This window comes from Loxodonta africana, chromosome 12, assembly GCF_030014295.1.
Source record: "Loxodonta africana isolate mLoxAfr1 chromosome 12, mLoxAfr1.hap2, whole genome shotgun sequence".
In the NCBI taxonomy this organism is placed as follows: domain Eukaryota; kingdom Metazoa; phylum Chordata; class Mammalia; order Proboscidea; family Elephantidae; genus Loxodonta; species Loxodonta africana.
Genome location: NC_087353.1, coordinates 48,748,791 through 48,775,343, shown reverse-complemented (window position 1 = coordinate 48,775,343; position 26,553 = coordinate 48,748,791). Strand labels below are relative to the sequence as shown.

The following is a 26,553-nucleotide window of genomic DNA, read 5'->3' as shown; positions in this document are numbered from 1 at the left end:
AATTTTTTTGTCAGTGGAAGCTGAAAGTTCCTTTGGTGTTGCAGAAATTAACATTTATTGAGCACCTGCTGTGTACCAGGTTTGGTGCTAGTTGCTTTTCATAAATTATTTCATGTAATCTCATCAACTCCATGTTGCTGTCTCCATTTTCAGAAGGAACGAAGACTGAGGGAGGTTGGGTAACCAGCCCAAATGCCACAGCTGTAGTCTGTGCCCTTTCCACTCTACAAGGGTTAAGAAAGTGGAATTCTCATTTATATTTTACTTTTAGGAGTCCATTGAAGTTATGTGAAATGGAGTCAGTGGTACTACATTTGTAAAATATGAATTTATTTCTCCCACAGATGCAGAGACCCTTCCCTATTTCCTTCCTCTAGAATAATGAGTAGTTCCCAAATTTTAGTGTCAGAAGTAGTACCTGGCAAATTTATTTAGCATGTGTACCCTCCAGGCAGGTGTGCCTGACCCATGCATGGTGTTTTCAGTTGCCTCATATGCGTGCAAAAGCTGGATGATAAATAAGGAAGACAGAAGAAGATTTGATGCCTTTGAATTGTGGTCTTGGTCAAAGATATTGAATATATCGTGGACTGCCAAAAGAATGAATAAATCTGTCTTGGAAGAAGTACAACTGGAATGCTCCCTAGAAGCAAGGATGGTGAGACTGCTTCTCACATACTTTAGACATGTTGTCAGGAAGAATCAGTCCCTGGAAAAGGATATCATGCTTGGCAAAGCAGAGGGTCAGCGAAAAAGAGGAAGACCCTTCTTGTCTTAGTTATCTAGTGCTGCTGTAATCAAAATACCACAAGTGGATGTCCTTACCAAAGAGAAGTTTATTCTCTCACAGTCCGGTAGGCTATAAGTCTGAATTCAGTGTGCCAGCTCCAGGGGAACGCTTTCTCTCTTTGTTAGTTCTGGAGGAAGGTCTTTGTCATGAATTTTCCCTTGGCCTAGGAGCTTCTCTGTACAGGAACCTCAGGTCCAAAGGGTACACTCTACTCCTGGTACTACTTTCTTGGTGGTAGGAGGTCCTCCCTCTTTTCTTGCTTCTCTTTCCTTTTATCTCTTGTAAGATAAAAGGTGGTGCAGGCCACATCCCAGGGAAACTCCCTTTTCATTGGATCAGTGATGTGACCTGAGCCAGGGATGTTATATCCCACCCTAATCCTAACTTCAACATAATCCAGCCTTGCCTTATTAACCACACGGAGAGATTAGGATTTACAACATATAGGAAAATTATATCAATCGTAAAATGGAGGACAGCCACACAATACTGGGAATCATGGCTTAACCAAGTTGACACCTGTTTTTTGGGGACAAAATTCAATCCATGACAGCTCTGAACAAGATGGATTAACACAGTGGCTGCAACAATGGGCTCAATCATAACAACGATTGTAAGGATGGCGCAGGACCAGCCAGTGTTTCATTCTGTTGTATACAGGGTTGCTGTGAGTCGGAACCAACTCGACAGCCCCTAACAACAACAAACCTCCAGTCTCACTCCCAGTGATTCTAATCTGTTAGGTCTGGACTAGGGCTTTGGCATCTTCATCCTAAATTGGCATCCTGCAATTCTGGTGTATGTGGCCCCCAGATCTCTTTGAAATGTGAGTATGAAATTGTCATTTCCTGCTACACGTAAGGCAGCCAACTAGATACAAGCATTTCTAGTCTCAAAATGGGCACAGGCCTAAGAAAGAACTTGTTTTAACACCAGCCAAGAAATAGAGTTTCTGGTAAGCAAAGAAAGTTAATTTTTATAACATGTAAATAATATAGTGTCTACATTAAATTTTTTATATCCCAAAATACCAGATATTTTCTTACGAAGATCTCCTTAATTTCTAGTCAAAGATTACTTATTTTCACAGGTAATTTGTTTCTTAAAATCAAACCAAAAGGATATGTGAATATTTATAAGTATTATAAGTCCTTAGCTGACTATGAATAAAAATTTCTCTGAAACTGAACGTACTTAAGCATGAGCGTGAAGTTAAATGATGGAGGCCAGAAATATGAAACAGAGGGGAAGGGAGATAAAAGTGAATTGAGACTAAAGTCCAAAAGGGCAAATTTTATTTTTTGATGCAATTTTAGGGGTCCTTACTCATGTCTCCCATGCCTCTGTAGCTTCTAGCTTCACCATCACTCAATATGAGCTAGTAAAATGTCCATTTTTTTTTTTAATTGGTATGGCTGACAACTTAGTGATTTGTAGAGGCTATCTCAACATCTTTAAGAAATAAGATATGGTGTGCATGATATTCTGTTCAAAACAATACAATTACATACAATAATGTTACTAATTAATAATTTTTAAACTCATACTGAGTTGATTGGTTCTATACAAAATTTATATAAATTTACACAAGTTCAGCGATTTTGATTACATGGCTGAAAGGATGTTCCAGTTATAATACGTGGAGAGCTATGTGTGCATTAAAACTTTTTCTCATGCAGCTTTTGAGACCTAAAATTTGTTAAGTACTTCAAAATAAAGGAGATCCAGTCTTCTGTGTTTTAACTACATGCCAGAAAGAATGTGTCAATCTTTCAGAATTGTAAAAAGTGGATTGAAAAGTACCAGAAAAGAATGATTAAAGAAATTATGTTTAAAAAAATACCGGGAACTTCTGGCTAACATGGCGCTATAGACAGAAGCACCACGTGCCCCTCCACAGCACAGACCCAAAAAACTAAACAAAACAGGGACAGATGTCATTCCTGGGATCCGAAGTGTCAAATGAAGAGATAAAGAATTCAGCCAAATACTGAATGGACTAAGAAACTGACAGAAGACAGAGAGCGAGGAGAGATAAGTGCGGAGATCCCTTATTAGCTAACATAGCACGGATTTGCTGTCTTGGACTCCTGTCGGGGATCGGTGGACAGGGAACACAGGAAAGCAGCTTCATGGAGCACCCAGCAGGAGGCGGAGCACCCAGTAACCAGTAATACATGCTTTCCCACCCCCCATCCTCTCTCCGCTGCTGTACCACCAAGGTTCCTGGCTGGCTGCAGTAGCTCGGCCAGCTGGGAAGTGCAGTGTCTGCCCTACTTGGATTTTTCCCACCCACATCACAGATCCTCGGACAGGAAGCACGGGAAAGCAGCTTCACGAAGTTCCCAGCAGGAGACAGAGCAACCTGTAATGAGGGATATACGCTTTCCCAATTCCCCACTCTTCTCCCCTCCCCCCCGACCCTCCTTGACCTCCTCTGCTTCCCACCAGCCGCAGTCTCTTGGCTGGGAGGCAACTGCTTCCACCCCAGGCTGCTTGAATTCGGCCTGCCCACACTGGCTGGGTCCCTGAGCTGGTGTTGCCACTTTCCATTTCTTTTGGTTTCTTCCATGCCTCCCACCACCTCCCCCTCCTTTCTCTTGAACACCTGGTTCCGTATGCCATCTTTGCTTCTTTTTGAAAGGCTATGAAGCCACTCGACTGGGGAACCACTCCCCTGGCCTGCAACACCACGCTAGTGGGATCCCTGGGGATTTTTTTCCTGCTTGCTTTGTTCTGTTTCATTTTGTTTGTTTTCTTTCACTTTTTGCACTTGGGAGGCCCTTCTACCCAGGCTGCACTGCATGGCTTAGGAGCTACTCCCCCAATCTGCTCAACTGCATAGGTGGGATCTCTGGAGCTATTTTCTTTCTTTCTTCCCTTTCTGTTTTCCTTCAGTTCTTAGTTTTCGTCTGTCTGTACTTAATTCTTTTCCTGTCTCCTGGTTAACTGGTGCTGTGTGACGTCTGTGCCTCCTGTAGCCAGGCTGTAATGTACAGCCTGGGAGCCACTTCCTCAGTCTTCATGGCTGCACCAGTGGGACCCCTGGGGCTTTTTTTTCCCCAAAATTTTTATCTCACTTTTTTGTTTTTTCCTTTTTGCTTTTCTCCATTTCTTGGTTTCTCATCTCTCCACTCCACTGGCAAGCTTACTTAGCACTCTTTTGTTTTCTTCCTTTGTTTGTTTTTGGCTCTTGTTTCTCTCTCTTCTTTCCCATAACCATATTAGCTCCACACATCACAATCTCCCCCCCTTTCCTGCCTACCTGCGCTGAGCGCTAAACATTACACCCCCGAGCAGCACAGGCACAACCTTCCAGAACCTGCCCAGCACTGATTCCTGGCCCACCCCGTCAGCCCTACTGCATGCCACAACCCATCCCAGCCCCTCCCCTTCAATTGGACTTTCCTGATGCACCATAGCTGAGTGACCGGCCCCGCCCATTGGACAAGGAGGTGGAAAGTATCACTACAGACGAGCAAACAACAAAGAACGTAGAGCCTGCCTACTCAGACATAACCAAATAAAACAAAAAAGCAGGATGAAACAAAGAAATCTACAATCAAGAAATGAAGAAAACAACTACTGAATGTTCCGAAGGTAGCAGACAATATCAAAACATATAAAAAAACAGGACAGGATGGTTCCAGTAGGCATCCAAAATAAAACACCAGATGACTTTTCAGTAGAAGAAAAGGCACTAGAATTACCTGACAGGGAATTCAAATCTCTAATATTCAGAGCAATCCAAGAGTTGAAGGAAAAAAAACAGACAAAAAAATTGACAAATTTATGGAAAAGGCAGACAAATTCATGGAAAATACAGACAAAAAAATGCAAGATTTCAGGAAAATAATTAGGAACAAAGTGCCAAAATAAATTCACAACTAGAAGTTATACAAAAACAACAGTTAGAAATCCAAAAGATAAACAAGACTTCAGAAATGCATAGTGTCATAGAAGGGCTGAAGAGCAGGTTTGATATGGCAGAAGACAGGATCAGTGAAATTGAAGACAAACACTTGGGTACAACTTTGTTGGAGGAAAAATCAGAAAAAATAATGAAGAAAAATGAGGAAACCCTGAGAATTATGTGGGATACAATCAAAAGCAAAACTTTGCAAGTGATCAGTGTTCCAGAACACAGAAAATGGAAAACACAGAGAAGATAATTGAAGAATTGCTGACAGAAAACTTCTCTTATATCATGAATAATGAAAAGCTGACCATCCAAGAAGCTCAACGAATTCCATATAGGATAGACCCCAAAAGAAAAACACCAAGGCATATAATAATTACACTTGCTAAAACCAAAGACAAAGAAAAAATCCTGGGCGCAGCTCGAAAAAACAAAAAGTCACACAATAGAGGAGAAACAATAAGATAAAGCTCTGATTATTCAGCAGAAACCATGCAAGCAAGAAGGCAATGGAATGACATATATAAAACCTTGAAAGAAAAAAAAATTGCTAGCCACGAATAATATATCCTGCAAAACTTTCATTCAAATATGATGCTGAAATCAGAACATTTCCAGATAAACAGAAATTAAGGGAATATGTAAAAACCAGACTTGCAAGAATTTTAAAAGGGAGTCCTTCGATATGAGAACAAACAACATCAGACCACAGCCTAAATGTAGGATGCAACATTGTACCAGCCAGATACCAACCTAGGAAAAAAAAACTCTAAAGGACTATTCAAAAAAAAAAAAAAAAAGAAAAGAAATTGCAACAGGGAACCAGACAGGTTAATCTGTAAGTGACAACAGAATGAGAACAGTAAAAGAGGGGAATAAACAGTATAGGCATAGAACTTTCTAATGGAGAGGAAGGCAAGGCAATACCAAGTAATAATAGACTGGTTCAAACCTAGGAAGATAAGGGTAAATTTCAAAGTAACCACATAGAAAATTAACAAACCCACTCATCAAAATAAAGAAGAAAAACAAAGTCTCAACAAAAAAAAAAAGAAATGAAAAAGAAATCCACAAACAAAAGGAACTCAGCACAGGAGACTAAGAGGAACAAATAAAATGTTAGCACCATAAAAAAAAAAAAAAAAATCACTACAAAATGATAGCAGTAAACTTACACCTATCAATACTTGCACTGAATGTAAATGGACTAAACGCACCCATCAAGAGACAGTGACAGAATGAATAAAAAAAACAAGATCCATCATTATGCTCTCTACAAGAGACACACCTTAGAAACAAAGATGTAAATTTATTAAAAATCAAAGGATGGAAAAAATATATCAAGCAAATAACTACCAAAAAAAGAGCAGAAATGGTGATACTAATCTCAGATAAAATAGACTTTAAAACAAAACCCACCATTAAAGACAAAGAAGGGCGCTGCATAATGATTAAAGAGATGACCCATCACGAAGACTTAACCTTAATAAACATCTACACACCAAGTGGCAGGGCTCCAAAATACATAAAACAAACTCTAACAGCACTGAAAACAAATTGACAGTCCCCCAGTAGTAGTAGGAGACTTCAACACACCACTCTTGGTAAAGGACAGAATATCTAGAAAGAAATTCAGCAAAGATACAGAAGAGTTAAAGAGCACAATCAGTCAACTAGACCTCATAGACATGTATAGAACACTCCACCCAAGAGCTGCAAAGTACACATTCTTTTCCAATGCACATGGAACATTCTCCAGAAAAGACCACATCTTAGGCCACCGAGCAACCCTCAACAAAATCCAAAACATTGAGATAATACAAAGTATTTCTCTGACCACAATGCCATCAAAGTAGAAATTAACAAGAGGAAGAGTAAGGAAAAAAAAAAATCAATTACATGGAAACTGAATAACACCCTGCTTAAAAACCACTGGGCAATAGAAGAAATCAGAGATGGAATCAGAAAAGTCCTAGAATCAAATGAGAATGAAAACACATCATATCAAAACCTTTGGGACATAGCAAAGGCAGTCCTCAGAGGTCAATTTGCAGCAAAAGGAAGAAGGGGACAGAATCAAAACATTCGCTACACAGCTTGAACAAATATACAGAGAACAGCAAAAGAAGCCCACAGCCACCAGAAGAAAGGAAATAATAAAGATCAGAGCAGAAAAAACTGAAAAAGATTATAGGAAAACAATTGAATCAACAAAGCCAAAAGTTGGTTCTTTGAAAGGATCAACAAAATAGACAAATCACTGGCCAAACTGACAAAAGAAAAACAGGAGAGAATGGAAATAACCTAAATAAGAAATGAAATGAGGGACATTACAACAGACCCAACTGAAATAAAAAAGATCATAACAGAGTATTAAGAAAAACTGTACTCCAACAAATTTGAAAAACTAGAGTAAATGGACATATTTCTAGAAACACACTCCCTACCCAAACTAACACGAAATGATATTGAAAATCTGAACAGACCCAAAACAAGAGAAGAGATTCAAAAGGTAGTAAAAAAAAACTCCCAACAACAACAACAGAAAAAGCCCTGGCCCAGATTGCTTTACTGGAGAATTCAACCAAACGTTCAGAGAAGAGCTTACACTAGTAGTACTCAAACTATTTCAGAACGTAGAAAAGGAGGCGATACTTCCGAATTCATTCTATGAAGCCAGCATAACCCTAATACCAAAGCCAGGCAAAAACACCACAAAAGAAGAAAATTACAGGCCAATATCTCTCATGGATATAGATGCAAAAATTCTCAAAAAAATTCTAGCCAATAAAGTTTAGCATCATATCAAAAAGATAATACACCATGACCAAACAGGATTCATACCAGGGTGGTTCAACATTAGAAAATCAGTCAATATAATCCACCACAGAAAAGGAAAGATCAATCTATGCAGAAAAGGCATTCGACATAGTCCAACACCCATTCCTGATAAAAACTCTCAAAATAGGTATAGAAGGAAATTTTCTCAACATAATAAAGAGCATACATGCAAAACCAACAGCTAACATCATTCTTAATGGAGAGAGCCTGAAAACATTCCCCTTGAGAACAGAAACAAGAAAAGGATGCCCTTTATTACCACTCCTATTTAACATTGTGTTGGACGTCCTAGCTAGAGCAGTAAGGCAAGAAACAAAAATAAAGGGCATCCAAATAGGTAACGAAGAAGTTAAGCTGCCGCTATTTGTGGATGATATGATACTATACATAGAAAACCCAATAGACTCCACAAGAAAACTACTGGAACTCATAGATTCAGCAGGAAGAGGCGGAGCCAAGATGGGGGAATAGACAGAGGATTCCGGTGAGCTCTCTTTACAAAAAAGACCCCAAAAAATAAGTGAAATGAGTATATTTGTGACAAGCTGAGAGCCCTGGGCTTCAAAGACAAGCTTAGAAAATGAACTGAGGAGCACGGGGAGGAAGAGACCATTCAGAAGCAGAGAGGAGTTACTGGACCTGAATCACAGGGAGCCCTCAGGCACCATTCCCGGAGCGGCAGCAGTGGCAGGCTGGTACTAGCGTTCGACTGCAGTTTCCTCAGGGAGAAGCAGCCAGCCACACAGCCTATTCACACCTCTGGAACCTGAGAAGAACGGCACTCTCGGCAAAAGCTAAGTACTTGTGTGTATTTTACTGCATCCCCCCACCCCCAAGCTGGCTTCAGTGGCTGAATTCTCTGGGCCTGAAATAGGCATTGTTGAGCACATAGAGCCATCCTCCTGGCCTTGGGAAAGGAAAAAAATTGCAATTGGGGAAAAAGACAATTTGCTAGCTCCACTAACCAGGGGTGCTCAGGACAGAAGCAGCTCCTGTCCAGGAATAAACTGTGGACTTTGAGCACCTTTCCCTTCTACATGGACCTGAGTGGGCCTATTTCAGGAGAACAGGCCCTTGTTGGCAAACTCCAACCATTTCAGCTGTGCAGTAGAGAGATGGATGTTTGACGTTTGACATTGCTTTGCCTATTAAACAAGGTACTTACCTACCCACATCAGGGACCTAAGGACTGGTAGCTCCACTCAGGTCACCCAGCCACCTGTGACAGGGGTCCAAAGATAACTAGTACCTCCCAGTCCTTACAACCAAAAACTTTGGGTGCCCATGGTCTGTCTATAGAACCCACCCACCTGCACGCTCTAGGGAATAGCGACGTGCTTTCCTCAGAGACACTTGGGGGTCGGTTCTCAGCCCCCTGTCTTGTTAAGAGCATGACCCCCTGCTGCAACCAGATACCGGTATATACGCCAACCACCCCTGCCCCCTTCAGACTGTAAGACAAAGCCTGTACCACACACTTGATGATCAGCTACCTGGAAACCTGAGCTGAATTCATACAAGAAAACTGAATCGACTCCTAGTCTGATATATCTTATAACAGCTCTACCCATTTGGGGACAGGACGTCAGAGCTCCAAAGGTGAAAATAATCAAGTTAGCTCACTCAAGCAAACCATAGGGATATACCAAAATAAAACAAAGCAAGCAGCTGTGACACAGTAAGCAAGCATAAACTAATACAACAACTTATAGATGGCTCGAAGACAACAGTCAATATCAAGTCACGTAAAGAAACAGACCGTGATCACCTCAACAAGCTCTCAAAACAAAGAATCCAGGAATTTTCCAGATGAAAGTGCATTCCTGGAATTACCAGATGCAGAATACAAAAGTTTAATATACAGAACCCTTCAAGACTTCAGGAAGGAAATGAGGCAATATGCAGAACACACAGGTAAAGCAATTGAAGAAATTAGAAAGATTATTCATGAACATAGTGAAAAGTTTAATAAGCTGGAATATCCATAGACAGACAGCAATCAGAAATTCAAAAGATTAATAATAAAATTACACAAGTAGACAACTCAATAGCAAGGCAGAGGAGCAGAATTGAGCAAATAGAAGCTAGAATTTCTGTACTCAAAGATAAATCACTTGGCAGTAATATATTTTAAATCAGATAAGAGAATTAAAAAAAAAAGAAGAAAACTCAAGAATTATGTGGGACTCTATCAAGAGAAGTAACCTACAAGTGATTGGAGTATCAGAACAGGGAAGGGTAACAGAAAATACAGAGAGAATTGTTGAAGATTTGTTGGCAGAAAACTTCCCTGATATTGTGACAGATGAGAAGATACCTATCCAAGATGCTCGTCAAACACTATGTAAGGTAGATGTTAAAAGAAAGTCACCAAGACATATTATAGTCAAACTTGCCAAAACCAAAGATAAAGAGAGAATTATAAGAGCAGTGAGGGATAAATGAAAAGTCACCTACAAAAGGCAGTCAAGGAAAATAAGCTTGGACTACTTGGCAGAAACCATGCATGCAAGAAGGCAATGGAATGACATATTTAAAAAATTGAAGGAAAAAAATTGCCTGCCAAGAATCTTATATCCATCAAAACTGTCTCTTAAATATGAAGATGATATTAAGACATTTCCAGATAAACAAAAGTTTAGGGAATTCATAAAAACCAAACCAAAAGTACAAGAAATACTAAAGGGAGTTCTTTGGTTAGAAAATCAATAATATCAGGTATCAACCCAAGACTAGAACACTGGGCAGAGCAAACAGAAGTTAACCCAGAAAGGGAAATCCAAAGAAACAAACAAGATTATTGAAAAAAAATTTTTTTAAAGCTCAAAACAGGGTAACAGCGATGTTATTATATAAAAGAACACAACATGAAAATAATCAAGAGGGACTAAGAAATGTAATCATTCACATTCCATATGGAGAAGAAAATACAGCAGTACAAAAAAATAAAAGTTACATTTAAATTTAGAAAAATAGGGATAAATAATAAAGTAAGCGCAAAGGAGACAAACTATCCTACTCATCAAAAAAAAAAAAAAAAAAAAAAAGACTAAGCAGAAACAAAAACAACACCAAATATGAGGAAAGGACAATATATAATCTACTCAGCACATAAAATCAAGTGGGAAAAAGACACTGTCAACACACAAAAAAAGACATCAAAATGATAGCACTAAATTCATTCCTGTCCATAATTACCCTGAATGTAAATTGACTAAATGCACCAATAAAGAGACAGAGAGTGGCAGAATAGATTAAAAACCAAGATCCGTCTTTATGCTGCCTACAAGAGACACACCTTAGACTTAGAGACACAAACAAACTAAAACTCAAAGGATGGAAAAAAATATATGAAGCAAACAAAAATCAAAAGAAGAGCAGGAGTGGCAATATTAATTTCTGACAAAATAGACTTCAGAGTGAAATCTATCATAAAGGATAAGGAAGGACACTATGTAATGATCAAAGGGACAATACACCAAGAAGGTATAACCATATTAAATATTAATGCACCAAATGACAGGGCTGCAAGATACATAAAACAATCAGCATTGAAAAGTGAGATAGACAGCTCCACAATAATAGTAGGAGACCTCAACACACCACTGTTGGTGAGGGGCAGGATACCCAGAAAGAAGCTCAATAAAGACACGGGAAGATCTAAATGCCACAGTCAACCAACTTGACCTCATAGACATGTACAGAACACTCCACCCATCAGCAGCCAAGTATACTTTCTTTTCTAGTGCACATGGAACATTCTGTAGAATAGACCACGTATTAGGTCATAAAGCAAGCCTTAGCAGAATCCAAAACATTGAAATATTACAAAGCATCTTCGCTGACCACAAGGACATAAAAGTAGAAATCAGTAACAGAAAAAGCAGGGAAAAGAAATCAAACACTTGGAAACTGAAGAATACTCTGCTCAAAAATGACTGGATTATAGAAGACATTAAGGATGGAATAAAGAAATTCATAGAATCCAGTGAGAATGAAAACACTTCCTATCAGAACCTTTGAGACACAGCAAAAGTGGTGCTGAGAGGCCAATTTATATCCATAAATGCACACATCCAAAAAAAAAGGAAGGGCCAGAATCAAAGAATTATCCCTACAAGTTGATCAAATAGAAGGAGACCTACAAAAGAAACCCACAGACACCAGAAGAAAAAGGATAAAAATTAGATCTGGACTACATGAAATAGAAAACAGAAAAACAATTGAAAGAGTTAACAAGACCAAAAGCTGGTTTTCTGAAAAAACCAACAAAATTGTTAAACCACTGGTCAAACTGACCAAAGAAAAACAGGAAAGGAAGCAAATAACCTGAATAAGAAATGAGATGGGCAATATTACAACAGACCCAACTGAAATTAAAAGAATCATATCAGATAACTATGAGAACTTGTACTCTAAGAAATTTGAAAACCTAGAAGAAATGGATGAATTCCTACAAACACACTACCTACCTAAACTAACAAAGACAGAGGTAGAACAGTTAAATAGACCCATAACAAAAAAAGAGATTGAAAAGGTAATCAAAAAATTCCCAACAACAACAAAAAAAAGCCGTGGTCCAGACGGCTTCACTGCAGAGTTCTACCAAACTTTCAGAGAAGAGTTAACACCACTACTACTAAAGGCATATCAGAGCATAGAAAAGAACTGAGTACTACCAAACTCATTCTATAAAGCTGCCATATCCCTGATACCGAAACCAGGTAAAGACACCACAAGAAAAAAAATTATAGACCGAGATCCCTCCTGAACAGACGTAAAAATCCTCAACAAAATTCTAGGCAATAGAATTCAGCAACACATAAAAAAAAAAAAAAAAAAAAACTTCACCATGACCAAGTGGGATTCATACCAGGTATGCAGGGATGGTTTAGTATTAGAAAAACAATTAATGTAATCCACCACATAAATAAAACAAAAGGCAAGAATCACATGATTTTATCAATTGATGCAAAAAAGGCATTTGACAAAGGTCAACACTCCTTCATGATAAAAACTCTCAGCAAAAAGGAATAGTGGGAAAATTCCTCAGCATAATAAAGGGCATTAATACAAAGCCAACAGCCAACTTCATGCTAAATGGAGAGAGCCTGAAAGCATTCCCCTTGAGATCGGGAACCAGACAAGGATGCCCTTTATCACCGCTGTTATCCAACGCTGTGCTGGATGTCCTAGCCAGAGCAATTAGGCTAGATAAAGAAATAAAGGGCATCCAGATTGGCAAGGAAGAAGTCAAAGTATCTCTGTCTGCAGATGACATGGTCTTATGCACGGAAAACTCTAAGGAATCCTTAAGAAAACTACTGAAACTAATAGAAGAGTTCAGCAGAGTATCAGGTTACAAGATAAACATACAAAAATCAGTTGGATTCCTCTATACCAGCAACAAGAACATCAAAGAGGAAATCACCCAATCAATGCCATTTACAGTGGCCCATGAGAAACTAAAATACTTAGGAATAAATCTTATCAGAGATGTAAAAGACTTATGCAAAGAAAACTACAGTACACTTTCGCAAGAAACGAAAAGAGACTTACATAAGTCGAAAAACATCCTTGCTCATGGGTAGGAAGACTTAACATCATAAAAATATCTATTCTACCAAAAGCGATCAATACATTTAATGCAATTTCCATCCAAATTCCAACAACATTCCTTAATGCGATGGAGAAACAAATCACCGACTTCATATGGAAGGGAATGAGGCCCCAGATAAATAAAGTATTACTGAAAAAGAACAAAGTTGGAGGGTTTACTTTACCTAATTTGAGAACGGATTATACTGCCACAGTAGTCAAAACAGCCTGGTTCTGGTAGAACAACAGATACATGGACCAATGGAACAGAATTGAGAATTCAGACATAAATCCATCCACATATGAACAGTTGATGTTTGACAAAGGTCCCAAAACAGTTAAATGGGGGAAAAGACAGTCTTTTTAACAAATGGTGCTGGCATAACTGGATATCCATCTGCAAAAAAAATGAAACAAGACCCATACCTTACTCCATGCACAAAAACTAACTCAAAATGGATCAAAGACCTAAATATAAGGTCTAAAACGATAAAGATCATGGAAGAAAAAATAGGGACAACGTTAGGAGCCCTAATACACAGCATAAACATTATACAAAACATTATTAAGAATGCAGAAGAAAAACTAGATAACTGGGAGTTCCTCAAAATCAAATATCTATGCTCATCCAAAGACTTCACCAAAAGAGTAAAAAGACTACCTACAGACGGGGAAAATTTTTTAGCTATGACATTTCTGATCAGTGCCTGATCTCTAAATTCTACGTGATACTGCAAAAATTCAACTAGAAAAAGACAACCCAATTAAAAAATGGCAAAAGATATGAATAGACAAATCACTAAAGAAGACATTCAGGTAGCTAAGAGATACATGAGGAAATGTTCACGATCATTAGCCATTAGAGAATTGAAGATCAAAAGTACAATGAGATGTCATCTCACTCCAAAAAGGCTGGCATTAATCCAAAAAACACAAAATAATAAATGTTGGAGAGGCTGTGGAGAGATTGGAACACTTATACACTGCTGGTGGGAATGTCAAATGGTACAACCACTTTGGAAATTGATTTGGCACTTCCTTAAAAAGCTAGAAATAGAACTACCATAGGATCCAGCAATCCCACTCCTTGGAATATACCCTAGAGAAATAAGAGCCTTTACACGAACAGATATACGCACATCCATGTTTATTGCAGCACTGTGTACAATAGCAAAAAGATGGAAGGAACCAAGGTGCCCATCAATGGATGAATGGATAAATAAATTATGGTATATTCACAGTGAGGAGTCTGTAAAACATTTCATAACATGGAGGAACCTGGAAGGCATTATGCTGAGTGAAATTAGTTGCAAAAGGACAAGTATTGTATAAGACCACTATTATAAGAACTTGAGAAATACTTTAAACTGAGAAGAAAACATTCCTTTGTGGTTACGAGGTGGGGAAGGAGGGAGGATCGAAGAGGGGCATTCACTAATTAGATAGTAGATAAGAACTACTTTAGGTGAACTGAAAGGCAACACACGATACAGGAGAGGTTAGCACAACTGGACTAAACCAAAAGCATGAAAATTTCCTGAATAAACTGAATGCTTTGAAGGCTAGTGTAGCAGGGGCAGGGGTTTGGGGACCATGGTTTCAGGGGACATCTAAGTCAATTTGCATAATAAAATTTATTAGAAAACATGCTGCGTCCCACTGTGAAGAGTGGCGTCTGGGGTCTTAAACACTAAAAAGGAGCCATCTAAGATGCATCAATTGGTCTCAACCCACTTGGATCAAAGGAGAATGAAGAACACTGAGGATACAAGGTAATTACGAGCCCAAGAGACAGAAAGGGCCACATGAACCAGAGACTACATCATCCTGAGACCAGAAGAACTAGATGGTGCCCGGCTACAACCGATGACTGCCCTGACAGGGAACACAACAGAGAACCCCTGAGGGAGCAGGAGAGCAGTGGGATGCAAACCCCAAATTCTCATAAAAAGACTAGACTTAATGGTGTAACTAAGAGTAGAAGGACCCCTGTGGTCATCGCCCCCAGACCACCTGTTGGCCCAGGGCAGGAACCATTCCTGAAGCCAACTCTTCAGACGTGGATTAGACTGGACAGTGGATTGGAGAGGCATGCTGTTGAAGTGTGAGCTTCTTGGATCAAGTGGACACTTGAGACTATGTCGGCATCTCCTGGCTGGATGGGAGATGAGAGGGTAGAGGGGGTTAGAAGCTGGCGATGTGGACACAAAAAGAGAGTGGAGGGAGAGAGTGGGCTGTCTCATTAGGGAGAGTATAATTGGGAATATGTAGCAAGGTGTGTATAAGTTTTTGTGTTTGAGACTGATTTGATTTGTAAACTTTCACTTAAAGCACAATGAAAATTATAAAAAAAAAAACATTCAGCAGAATAGCAGGATATAAGAGAAACATAGAAAAATCAGTTGGATTCCTATATACCGATAATGAGAACAATGAAGAGGAAATCAGGAAAACAATACCATTTATAATAACTCCTAAAATAGTAAAATACTTGGGAATAAATCTGGCCAGGGATGTAAAAGACCTATACAAAGAAAACTACAAAACTCTACTGCAGGAAACCAAAAGAGTTCTATATAAATGGAAAAACATACCATGCTTATGGCTGGATAGAGTCAATATTTTGAAAATGACGATTCCCCTCAAAGCGATTTACAAATACAGTGCAATACCAATCTAAATACCAACAGCATTCTTTAAAAATAAGGAAAAACTTATCATTAACTTCATATGGAAATGGCAGAAGCCCTGCATAAGTAAAGTGATATTGAAGAAGAATAAAGTAGGAGGACTCACACTACAAGAGCTCAGAACCTCCTATACAGCTACAGTTGTCAAAACAGGTTGGTACTGGCACAGTGCAGATACACTGACCAATGGAACAGAATTGAGGACGCAGATTTACATCTATCCACCTATGGTCACCTGATCTTCGACAAGGGCCCAATGTCTATCAAATGGAGAAAAGAACCTTTTTAACGAATGGTGCTGGCAAAACTGGTTGTTTATCTGCAAAAAAAAAAATGAAAAAGGACCCATACCTCACACCATATACAAAAGCTAGATCAAAATGGATCAGAGACATAAATATAAAGCCCAAAACTATTAAGTTCATAGAAGAAAAAATAAGATCAATGCAAGAGGCCCTAATACACAGCATTAACAGGATAGAAACCACAGCCAACAATACACAAGCTCTAGAGGATAAGCTAGATAAATGGGATCTTCTAAAAATTAAGCAGTTATGCTCATCAAAAAACTTCACCAAAGGAGTAAAAAGAGAACCTGCAGACTGGGAAAAAATTTTGGGCTATTACAAATCAGACGAAAGTCTAATCTCTAAAATGTACAAGAAAATCCAACACTTCTACAACAAAAAGACAATCCAGTTGAAAGATGGGCAAAGGAAATGAACAGATACTTCACCAAAGAAGACACTCAAGTGGCCAACAGACACATGAGAAAATGCTCATGATCTCTAGACATTAGAGAAATGCAAATTCAAACCACAACAAGATACCATCTTACCCCGGCATTACCAGCATGAATCAATAAGAGGAAATAACAAATATTGGAGGGGCTACAGGGAGATGAGAGCTCTTATGCATTGATGGTGGGAATGCAAAATGATACAACCTTTTTGGAAAATGATATGGCACTTCCTTGGAAAGCTTGAAATAGAAATACCATATGATCTAGCATTCCCACTTGTATGATTATATCCTAGAGAGATAAGAGTCATCACACAGACACAGGCACAACCCATGTTCTTTGCAACATTGTTCACAATAGCAAAAAGTTGGAAACATATGAGATCCCTCTCTCTGCTAGCTTCCCTTTTATCTCTTGAGAGATAAAAGGTGATGTAGGCCATACCCCAGGGAAATCCCTTTACCTTGGATCTGGGGTGTGACCCGATACAGGAGTTACAATCCCACCCTAATTCTCTTTAACATAAAATTACAATCATGAAATGGAGGACAATCACAGAATATTGGGAATCATGGCCTAACTAAGTTGATACACACATTTTTGGGGGGATATAATTCAATCCATGACACTTGCTCAAAGTTACACAGCCAGACAATGGTTGAGCAAAGATCAAACTTAGCTAGGGACCACTTAACCACTTGTTGCAGAGTTAAAAAAAAATTCACAAAGTTTAGTAAAGCAAAAAGAAAGTTTTATTCAGCATATATTCAAAAAGACAAAAGTGGGAAGCAAACAAGCAAGGTGCCAGAGCTAATGTCTACCAGAATGTGAGGAAATGCTACAGAACAGATGAAAGTGGGCAAACAGACCAGCATGCTGCTAGAGCTACGACTGTCTGAATCCAAGGAAACTACAGAATAAGCAATAATGGGAAAACGGACAAGCATGCTGCCACAGCCACGTCTGCCTGAGTCCAAAGGACATTACAGAATCATCAGTGTATATTAACATTATGAAATGGGCAAGACCATTGAAAGCTTCACCTTTTCACAGATTGGCTAGAAGCTGTGATCCTACATTTACACTTGCCTTTCTTAACAGTCAGGAGGGTCTTCATTGGTCCAACAAATTTTTTGTTCACTAAATGCTAATAGAAAAAAAAAAGTTGGAAACAACCTAGATGTCCATTGACAGATGAATGGATAAACTGTGGTACCTACACACGGTGGAGTATTATGTAATGATAAAGAATCTGTGAAGCAACTCCTAACATGGATGAATCTAGAGGGCATTATGCTGAGTGAAATAAGTCAATCACAAAATGATAAATATTGGATGAGACCACTACTGTAAAAAGTCATGAAAAGGTTTATGTACAAAAAGAAACAATCTTTGTTGGTTACGAGGAAGGGGATGGAAAAACACTTAATAGACGATAAGTGGAAACTTTGGTGAAGTGTAGGCTGTACACAGTACTGGGGAAGCCAGCACAAACCTGTACAAGGCAAGGTCATGGTAGCTCCATAGACACATCCAAACTCCCTGAGGGACCGAATTGCTGTGCCGAAGGCTTTGGGGACCATGGTCGCTGGGAACATCTAGCTCAATTGGCATAATATAGTTCATAAAGAATTTGTTCTACATTCTACTCTGGCATCTTTTCAAGAAAGGAAAGAAAGAAAAGACAAAGATGGATGTCACAGGAGACTCTGAAACTTGCTCATGAATGTCAAGCAGCTAAAGCAAAAGGAAGAAATGATGAAGGAAAAGAACTGAACAGAAGATTTCAAAGGGCAGCTTGAAAAGACAAAGAATTATAATGACATGTGCAAAGAGCTAGAGATAGAAAACCAAAAGGGAAGAACACACAGCCTTTCTCAAGCTGAAAGAACTGAAGAAAAAATTCAAGCCTCGAGTTGCAATAATGAAGGATTATATGGGGGAAAATATTAAATGACTCAGGAAGCATCAAAAGAAGATGGAAGGAATACACAGAGTCATTATACCAAAAAGAATTAGTCGATGTTCAGCCATTTCAAAAGGTAGCATATGATCAGGAACTGATGGTACTGAAGGAAGAATTCCAAACTGCTCTGAAGGCATTGTCAAAAAACAAGCCTCCAGGAATTGATGGAATATCAGTTGAGATGTTTCAACAAATGGATGCAGTGTGCTGGAGGTGCTCACTTGTCTATGCCAAGAAATACGGAAGACAGCTACCTGGCCAACTGACTGGAAGAGATCCATATTTATGCCTATTCCCAAGAAAGGTGATCCAACCAAATGTGGAAATTATAGAACAATATCACTAATATCATACGCAAGCAAAATTTTGCTGAAGATCATTCAAAAACGGCTGCAGCGGTGTATCGACAGGGAACTGCCAGAAATTCAGGCCCATTTCAGAAGAGGCTGTGGAACCAGGAATATCATTGCTGATGTCAGATGGATCTTGGCTGAAAGCAGAGAATACCAGAAGAGTGTTTACCTGTGTTGTATTGAATATGCAAAGTCATTCAACTGTGTGGATCATAACAAATTGTGGATAACATTGTGAAGAATGAGAATTCCAGAACATTTAATTGTGCTCATGAGGAACCTTTACGTAGATCAAGTGGAATTTGTTTGGACAGAGCAAGGGGATACTGTTTGATTTAAAGTCAGGAAAGGTGTGCCTCAGGGTTGTATCCTTTCATCATACCTATTGGATCTGTATGCTGAGCAAATAATCTGAGAAGCCAGACCATATGAAGAAGAACAATGTAGCAGAATTGGAAGAAGACTCATTAACACCCTGTGTTACGTAGACACAATCTTGCTTGCTGAAAGTGAAAAGGACTTGAAGCACTTACTAATGAAAATCAAAGACCACAGCCTTCAGTCTGGATTGCACCTCAACATAAAGAAAACAAAAATCCTCACAACTGGACCAATGAACAACATCATGATAAATGGAGAAAAGATTGAAGTTGTCAAGGATTTCATTTTACTTGGATCCACAATCAACAGCCATGGAAGCAGCAGTCAAGAAATCAAACTATGCATTGCATTGGGTAAATCTGCAAAGGACCGCTTTTTAAAGTGTTGAAAAGCAAAGATGTCACCTTGAAGACTAAGGTGAGCCTGACCCAAGTCATGGTATTTTCAATCGCATCATGTGCATGTGAAAGCTGGGCAATGAATAAGGAAGACTGAAGAAGAATTGAATTGTGTTGGTGAAGAATATTGAATATACCATAGACTGGGAAAAGAACGAACAAATCTGTCTTGGAAGAAGTTATGACCAGAATGCTCCTTAGAAGCAAGGATGATGAGACTGCATCTTACATACTTTGGACATGTTGTCAGGAGGGATCAGTCCCTGGAGAAGGACATCATGCTTGGCAGAGTACAGGGTCAGTGGAAAAGAGGAAGACCCTCAACGAGGTGGATTGACACAGTGGCTGCAACAATGAGCTCAAGCATAACAACGATTGTAAAGATGGTGCAGGACCAGGCAGTGTTTCGTTCTGTTCTGCATAGGGTCGCTATGACTCGGGACTGACTCAACGGCAACTAACAACAACAACTACTCTGGTGAGTAGCGTGTGGGGTCTTAAAAGCCGGTGAACGGCCATCTAGGATATTACACTGGTCTCACCCCTTCGGATGCAAGGAAAAATGAAGAAAACTGAAGATATAGGGAAAGATTAGCCCAAAGGACTAATGGACCACATCTACTATGGCCTCCACCAGACTGAGTCCAGTAAAACTAGTTGGTACCTGTCTATGAACACTGACTACTCTGACAGGGTCATGATAGAAGGTCCTGGACAAAGCTGGAGAAAAATGTAGAACAAAATTGTGACTGAAAAAGAAAGACCAGACTTGCTGGCCTGAAAGAGACCGGAGAAACCCCGAAAGTATGGCCCCCAGATACCCTTTCAGCTCAGTAATGAGGTCCCTCTTGAGGGTCACCCTTCAGCCAAAGATTGAACAGGCCTATGGAACAAAACAAGACTAAAGGGGCACACCAGCTCTGGGGCAGGGACTAGAAGGCAGGAGGCAACAGGAAAGCTGGTAATAGGGAACTCAGGGTTGAGAAGGGAGAGTGATGGCATGTTACGGGGTTGTTAACCAGTGTCCTACAACAATGTGTGTACTGTTTGATGAGAAAGTAGTTCTGTAAACCCTCATCTAAAGTACAGTTTTAAAGAAAGAAAAAATAAGCAAAAAAAAAAAAAAACATTTATTTTTGTCTGTGCTTCTTTAAAAAAAAAAAAAACCTGTATGTAATTGAAATCTATTCACAGATATCTGTATCAATATTAGTTGAGAATCTTAAATTGTAAAATCATTTATATGATAGAAATTAGCATTTTAACCTTTTAGAAAACATTAAGAAATGTAATATGTTTAATTTTTGAGAAAAAAGATGACATCTATTGAATATTCTGTCTTCCATATGATTTCCTGTGTTAGACTTATTACTACCTGGGCTCCAACCCCTTCTCAGCCCTTGCTTCGGGACCTTAGGCAATTAACTCCTCTCTGTCTTACTCTCCTCATCTGTAAAACAGGGTTAATATTAGTGCCTCATGGGGTGTAGTGATTCAGTAAGATAATGTGAAAAGTGCTTAGACTGGTGTCTGGTGCATATTAAGTAGTCAGTAAATGTTAGCTGCTATTACTTTTTTTATAATTACCAGTATGCAAATGGTTGTCTCTAGGACCATGTATTGTAAGATAGCAGACGTTGTGGAATAGAACCAACTTTTTCCCATCTCCATAGTTTCCTTCAGCCTTGGGAGTAGCAGAAAATCATTAATTGTTGATTAATTGATTGTAATATCAAATAGTTAATTTTCTGTAACATTTTATTTACCGTTTAGGTTGCTAAAGCTTCTTTTCAAAGGAACAATGATGCCTTGGATGCTGCATTGTTCTATCTTTCAATGAAGAAGAAAGCAGTAGTATGGGGTTTGTTTAGGTAAGCTGCATCAACGCGTAACACAGTTTAATGAAGTGAAGATTGTGCTGAGAATTAGAAACTTAGTGCTTTTGAAACTAGTTAGATGAGCTTGGTAAAAAAAAAAAAAAAAACAGCTTAATTCTTTGTGCCTTGGTTGCTTTATCTGTAAAAAATGAGCAAAATATCTTTTCAATTTAACCTAAAGGGTGGGGTAGAAAAAAAGTTGATGAAAGCAGTTTGTAAACTAAAAAATGCTCATGCTTCCTATTTATGTATCAGTAGGGCATTGTTATGCTAGCTTTCCTTATTGGAAGAAGTGAAAAGAAGCTTGATGTTGAATACCTATCACTGAAGTTATTGTTTTTCTTTTAGATGGATATTTGAGTAATTTTATTTTAAATTTGGCTTAACCACTGATCTTTATGCTCTGATTCCCAGGTCACAGCATGATGAAAAAATGACAACATTTTTCAGCCACAACTTTAATGAAGATAGGTGGCGTAAAGCCGCTTTGAAAAATGCTTTTTCTTTACTTGGAAAACAGCGCTTTGAACAATCTGCTGCTTTTTTCTTGTTAGCTGGTTCATTGAAAGATGCCATAGAGGTACAAATAAGAAAACATGCTTTGAAATACTTGTTAAGAAATTGAAAACCTAAAAAAGTCATTTTTTTTTGGTCATATATTTGTAAGGTCAGAGACTAATTACAGAGGCTGCTGAACTTAAACAGTGGTGCTGTGGTAAATAAAACTGTAAAGAAACTCAAGGGATAAACAGAAATGAAAACATTTCCAGACAATGTGTAAAATGTATGAGAAATGGCAAAATATGGTTTATGAATGTTGTCTTCTTGTTCATCGTGTCACTCCAAACTATGTAACTTCATAGGCTACAACCTTTTTATCTGCTACAGAAAGGCAAATACCTTTTTCTTCCAAGTGAAATATATCATAGATAAAGACCTGAAATTGTAATTTGTACTGTCTTGTAATACAGTTGTCCTAGATATTGGAAAAGAAAAATGTTAGGAGGTAAAACTCTAGCATTTTTTTTTTTTGATATATAATTCTGACAGCTGATTATGAGAGTAATTACACATTTCAGTTTATTATGTTTTCCTCATAGTATACGTACACTCACTATAAACAATGCAAGTAGGTGAAGGAAAAAGAGGAATAGAAATAATACATGATAGAAGAAATATTAAATATTCAATAAAGTCAGTACTTTATATTTAGAATTAGTTAAATTTTCAAAACTATTTGAGGCATATGATTTTAAAAACAACAAATGCTTATAATTTTTAAACGGGAGTTTTAGCCTAGAAGATGCTCAGGCAAAGAAGAGAACTATTGATTGATTGAGAAATCCTCATATTGCCTGAATGACCTCAAATTCTCAAGGTCAGAAATTTTATTAGAATATACTCTCCCAGAGAGAAGGAATAGAATATGTGGCTTTATTCTATAAGTTGCATATCTATTTGCTGTATAAACAGAAGGTCCTTTAAAATAGTAATAATTATTTTGATATGAAAATATTTTTGAAAATTTAGAAGAACTGGTACATAAATTCAAATGTCACAGTGATAGTTAATTTAAAAACTAATGTAATTAATTTAAATTGACCTAACTTGGAGATGACGTTGATATACCTTGTTTTATGCTTATCGTTAATGATCTCTCTAGTTTGAAAGCTACTAAGTTCTAGTCTCTTATCGTTGCTGTTCTTAATCTCCTATCAGTCATTTAACTACTTTTCACTGTCTCAACCACTGGGCCCCCCCCTCATACCATGAGAATATAAATAGTAGATAAATTTCAGGATATAGGTGAAATAGTTTGTTTCTCTAAATAAGTTTTTCTAAATATTTAAACTTACAGGTATGTCTTGAAAAAATGGAAGATATTCAGCTAGCCATGGTTATTGCACGTTTGTATGAATCTGAATTTGAGACTTCATCAACTTATATAGCCATCTTAAATCAGAAGATTTTGGGTTGCCAGAAGGATGGCTCAGGATTCAATTGCAAAAGATTACATCCTGATCCTTTTCTGCGTAGTCTTGCCTATTGGATAATGAAAGATTACACCCGAGCTTTGGACACATTACTAGAACAAACACCAAAGGAGGAGGATGAACCTCAAGGTAAGATATTTTGTGAGTTTCTCTATATTTTTAAGGAAGATAGTTTCTGAACTGGTACTCAGATATATAGAACAGTCATTAGCAGATTTACTTTTCAATTAAAAAAATCAAACTTTGTGTGGCTAAAGGATTAGTCACTTACTACTTATAATTGAATCTATCATGTTGTTCTAATTTAAGTAGTACTAAGACATCACAGGAAACCCTGGTGGCTTAGTGGTTAAGTGCTACGGCTGCTAACCAAAGGGTTGGCAGTTTGAATCTGCCAGGTGCTCCTTGGAAACTCCATAGGGCAGTTCTACTCTGTCCTATAGGGTTGCTATGAGTCGGAGTCGACTTGACAGCACTGGGTTTGGTTTGGATTTTGGTTAAGACCACACACATTTTTACAGTCAAAGCCATATATTAAATACATAAGATAAGAATATCATGTTATTCTAATTTCACGTATATTAAGCTGAAGCTTACAGATTGTTTACCGTGTTATACAGCTTTTTCCACATGGTCATATATCCAACTTTTAAAAAGAAAGTAGGAATCTGGGCAGTTACGCATGTTAGTTCAGTGCATGAGCCTGAAAAAACTTTGTCCTTGTGTGGTAAATTTCCTTTACTCTTAGTTGCCCAGATAATTGAGTTTTTTTTAAAGCATCAGAAGAATATTTATCAGCATTGTTTGCAATAACAACAACAACAAAACAATGGAACATTCTAAGGAGTCATCAATAGAAGAACAAACCAAAAACCAAACCTGGGGCTGTCCAGTGATTTCCAACTCATAACGACCCTGTAGGACAGAGTAGAATTGCCCCATAGAGTTTACAAGGAGCACCTGGTGGATTTGAACTGCCTATCATTTTTAGTTAGCAGCCGAACTCTTAACCGCTACGCCACCAGGGTTTCCAACAGAAGAACAGTTAAATAAATACATAAAACCAAGATGTTTTCAGAGAAATCTAGCATCTTTCCCCATCCCCTCTTCTTCTGTTTCTCCCTCTACTCTGTTTCCCCCTTTCTTTTTATGGGAACAATCTTTAAAATTTGTTTTTGCTTCTGTTTAGAAATTTCAAGCAAGTGTGTGTGTGTGTTTATATTCCCTCTTCCCTTTGTTATATAAAAGGAGTTTACTATACACACTTTTCTATAGCTTCTTTTACTTAGCATATCCTGGACATCGCACCATAAATAACTCTGCCATCAAGTCAATTCTGACTCATGGCGACCCTATAGGACAGAGTAGAACTGCCCCATAGGGTTTCCAAGGCTGTAATCTTTATGGAAGCAGACTGTCATCTCTTCTGAGTGGTTGGTGGTTGGTGGGTTTGAACCACTGGCCTTTTGGTTTGGAGCTGAGTGCTTAACCACCACAACACCAGAGCTCCTCGTGTCACTCCATAGCAGCATATAAGGAGATTCTTTGTTTTAATTGCATAGTTCTACATTGTGTGGATGTACCATAGTTTAACTTATCCTAGGTTAATATTTAAGGGTCTTCCATTTTGAATAAATGATGACAAATTGTATTCTTTTAAAATATAAGTACAGATTAACATAATACCTTGTGGTTGTGTCTGTTTGGTTTCTATAGTTATCATCAAATCTTGTAACCCAATGGTGTTTAGTTTTTACAACTATCTTCGAACTCATCCTTTGCTTATTCGAAGAAACCTTGCCTCCCCTGAAGGAACTTTGGCAACTTTAGGACTCAAAACTGAGAAAAACTTTGTTGATAAAATTAACCTCATAGAAAGAAAATTATTCTTTACCACTGCAAATGCTCATTTTAAAGTTGGATGCCCTGTTTTAGCCTTGGAAGTACTCTCCAAAATTCCAAAAGTAACCAAAATATCTACCTTACCTGCAAAAAACGATCAGCCTGACTTCGTTCCTAAGAAGATGGGTGATATACCTTCAGAATCACAAACTCTGAGAGATGTCAATGGAAGTTCTGGTACTGATTGGTCAAATACAGCTTCATCACAGATTGACTGGAGTCAGCCAATAGTAAAAGCTGATGAGGAACCTCTTAATCTTGATTGGGGGGAAGAGCATGATAATGATAGTGCCTTAGAAGTAGAGGAAGAAGATGGCATTGGTTTAGTAATGAAAAGTACAGATGACAGGGAAAAAGATAGACAAGAAGATCAGAAAGTCCCAGACCCTAGTATGTTATTGACTCCTCAGGAAGAGGATTCTCTTAAAGGTGACACTGAAGTTGATGTGATTGCTGAACAACTAAAATTCAGAGCCTGTTTAAAGATTCTCATGACTGAACTAAGAACATTGGCTACAGGTTATGAAGTAGATGGAGGGAAACTCAGATTTCAACTTTATAACTGGCTTGAAAAGGAAATTGCTGCCTTGCATGAGATATGTAATCATGAATCAGTTATTAAAGAATATTCTGGTAAAACATATTCTAAAGAAGAAAGTGATCTTCTGGATCAGGGAGAAATGGTGGACAAACCAGATATTGGTTCCTATGAGCGCCACCAAATAGAAAGACGACGATTACAGGCTAAACGAGAGCATGCAGAACGACGGAAGTTATGGTTGCAGAAAAATCAAGATCTCCTAAGGGTGTTTCTTAGTTACTGTAGCCTTCATGGGGCCCAAGGTGGGGGTCTGGCCTCAGTAAGGATGGAACTCAAATTTTTGCTACAAGAATCCCAGCAGGTATGAACATCATTTTTATTTTCGATCTTGTGTATTTTTAATAATTTCACTAGCTTTTCCATTTATAGCTATAAAGCTCCTTTCACTAGCTAATCTAAATATGTTTAGCTCCTCTGTCTGTAGGAGGCAGATATTTGCTCTCTCCATGGGTCTTTTTAGACTAAAATTGGGTAATTAGGAGTAGCCTTCGAAACTTGAGA

At 38.3% G+C, this 26,553-nt stretch overlaps 1 protein-coding gene across 16 annotated transcripts in view; it reads left to right on the top strand.

Annotated features, from left to right (window-relative positions):
* The window catches only part of DMXL2 (Dmx like 2), a 228,420-nt gene that overhangs the window by 144,743 nt on the left and 57,124 nt on the right, over positions 1-26,553 (top strand). For 10 of the 16 annotated variants that reach the window (XR_010323573.1, XM_064295209.1, XM_064295208.1 and 7 more), the window contains 5 exons: positions 452-658; positions 21,452-21,549; positions 21,970-22,135; positions 23,414-23,678; positions 25,266-26,353. Coding sequence is in view for 15 of the 16 variants with exons in the window: in XM_064295209.1 (XP_064151279.1) it covers positions 452-658; positions 21,452-21,549; positions 21,970-22,135; positions 23,414-23,678; positions 25,266-26,353 (1,824 nt within the window). In the remaining variant the exon portion in view is untranslated. The remainder of the gene's footprint in view (positions 1-451; positions 659-21,451; positions 21,550-21,969; positions 22,136-23,413; positions 23,679-25,265; positions 26,354-26,553) is intronic. The other 6 variants (XM_064295218.1, XM_064295214.1, XM_064295217.1 and 3 more) reach the window with 1 other exon arrangement.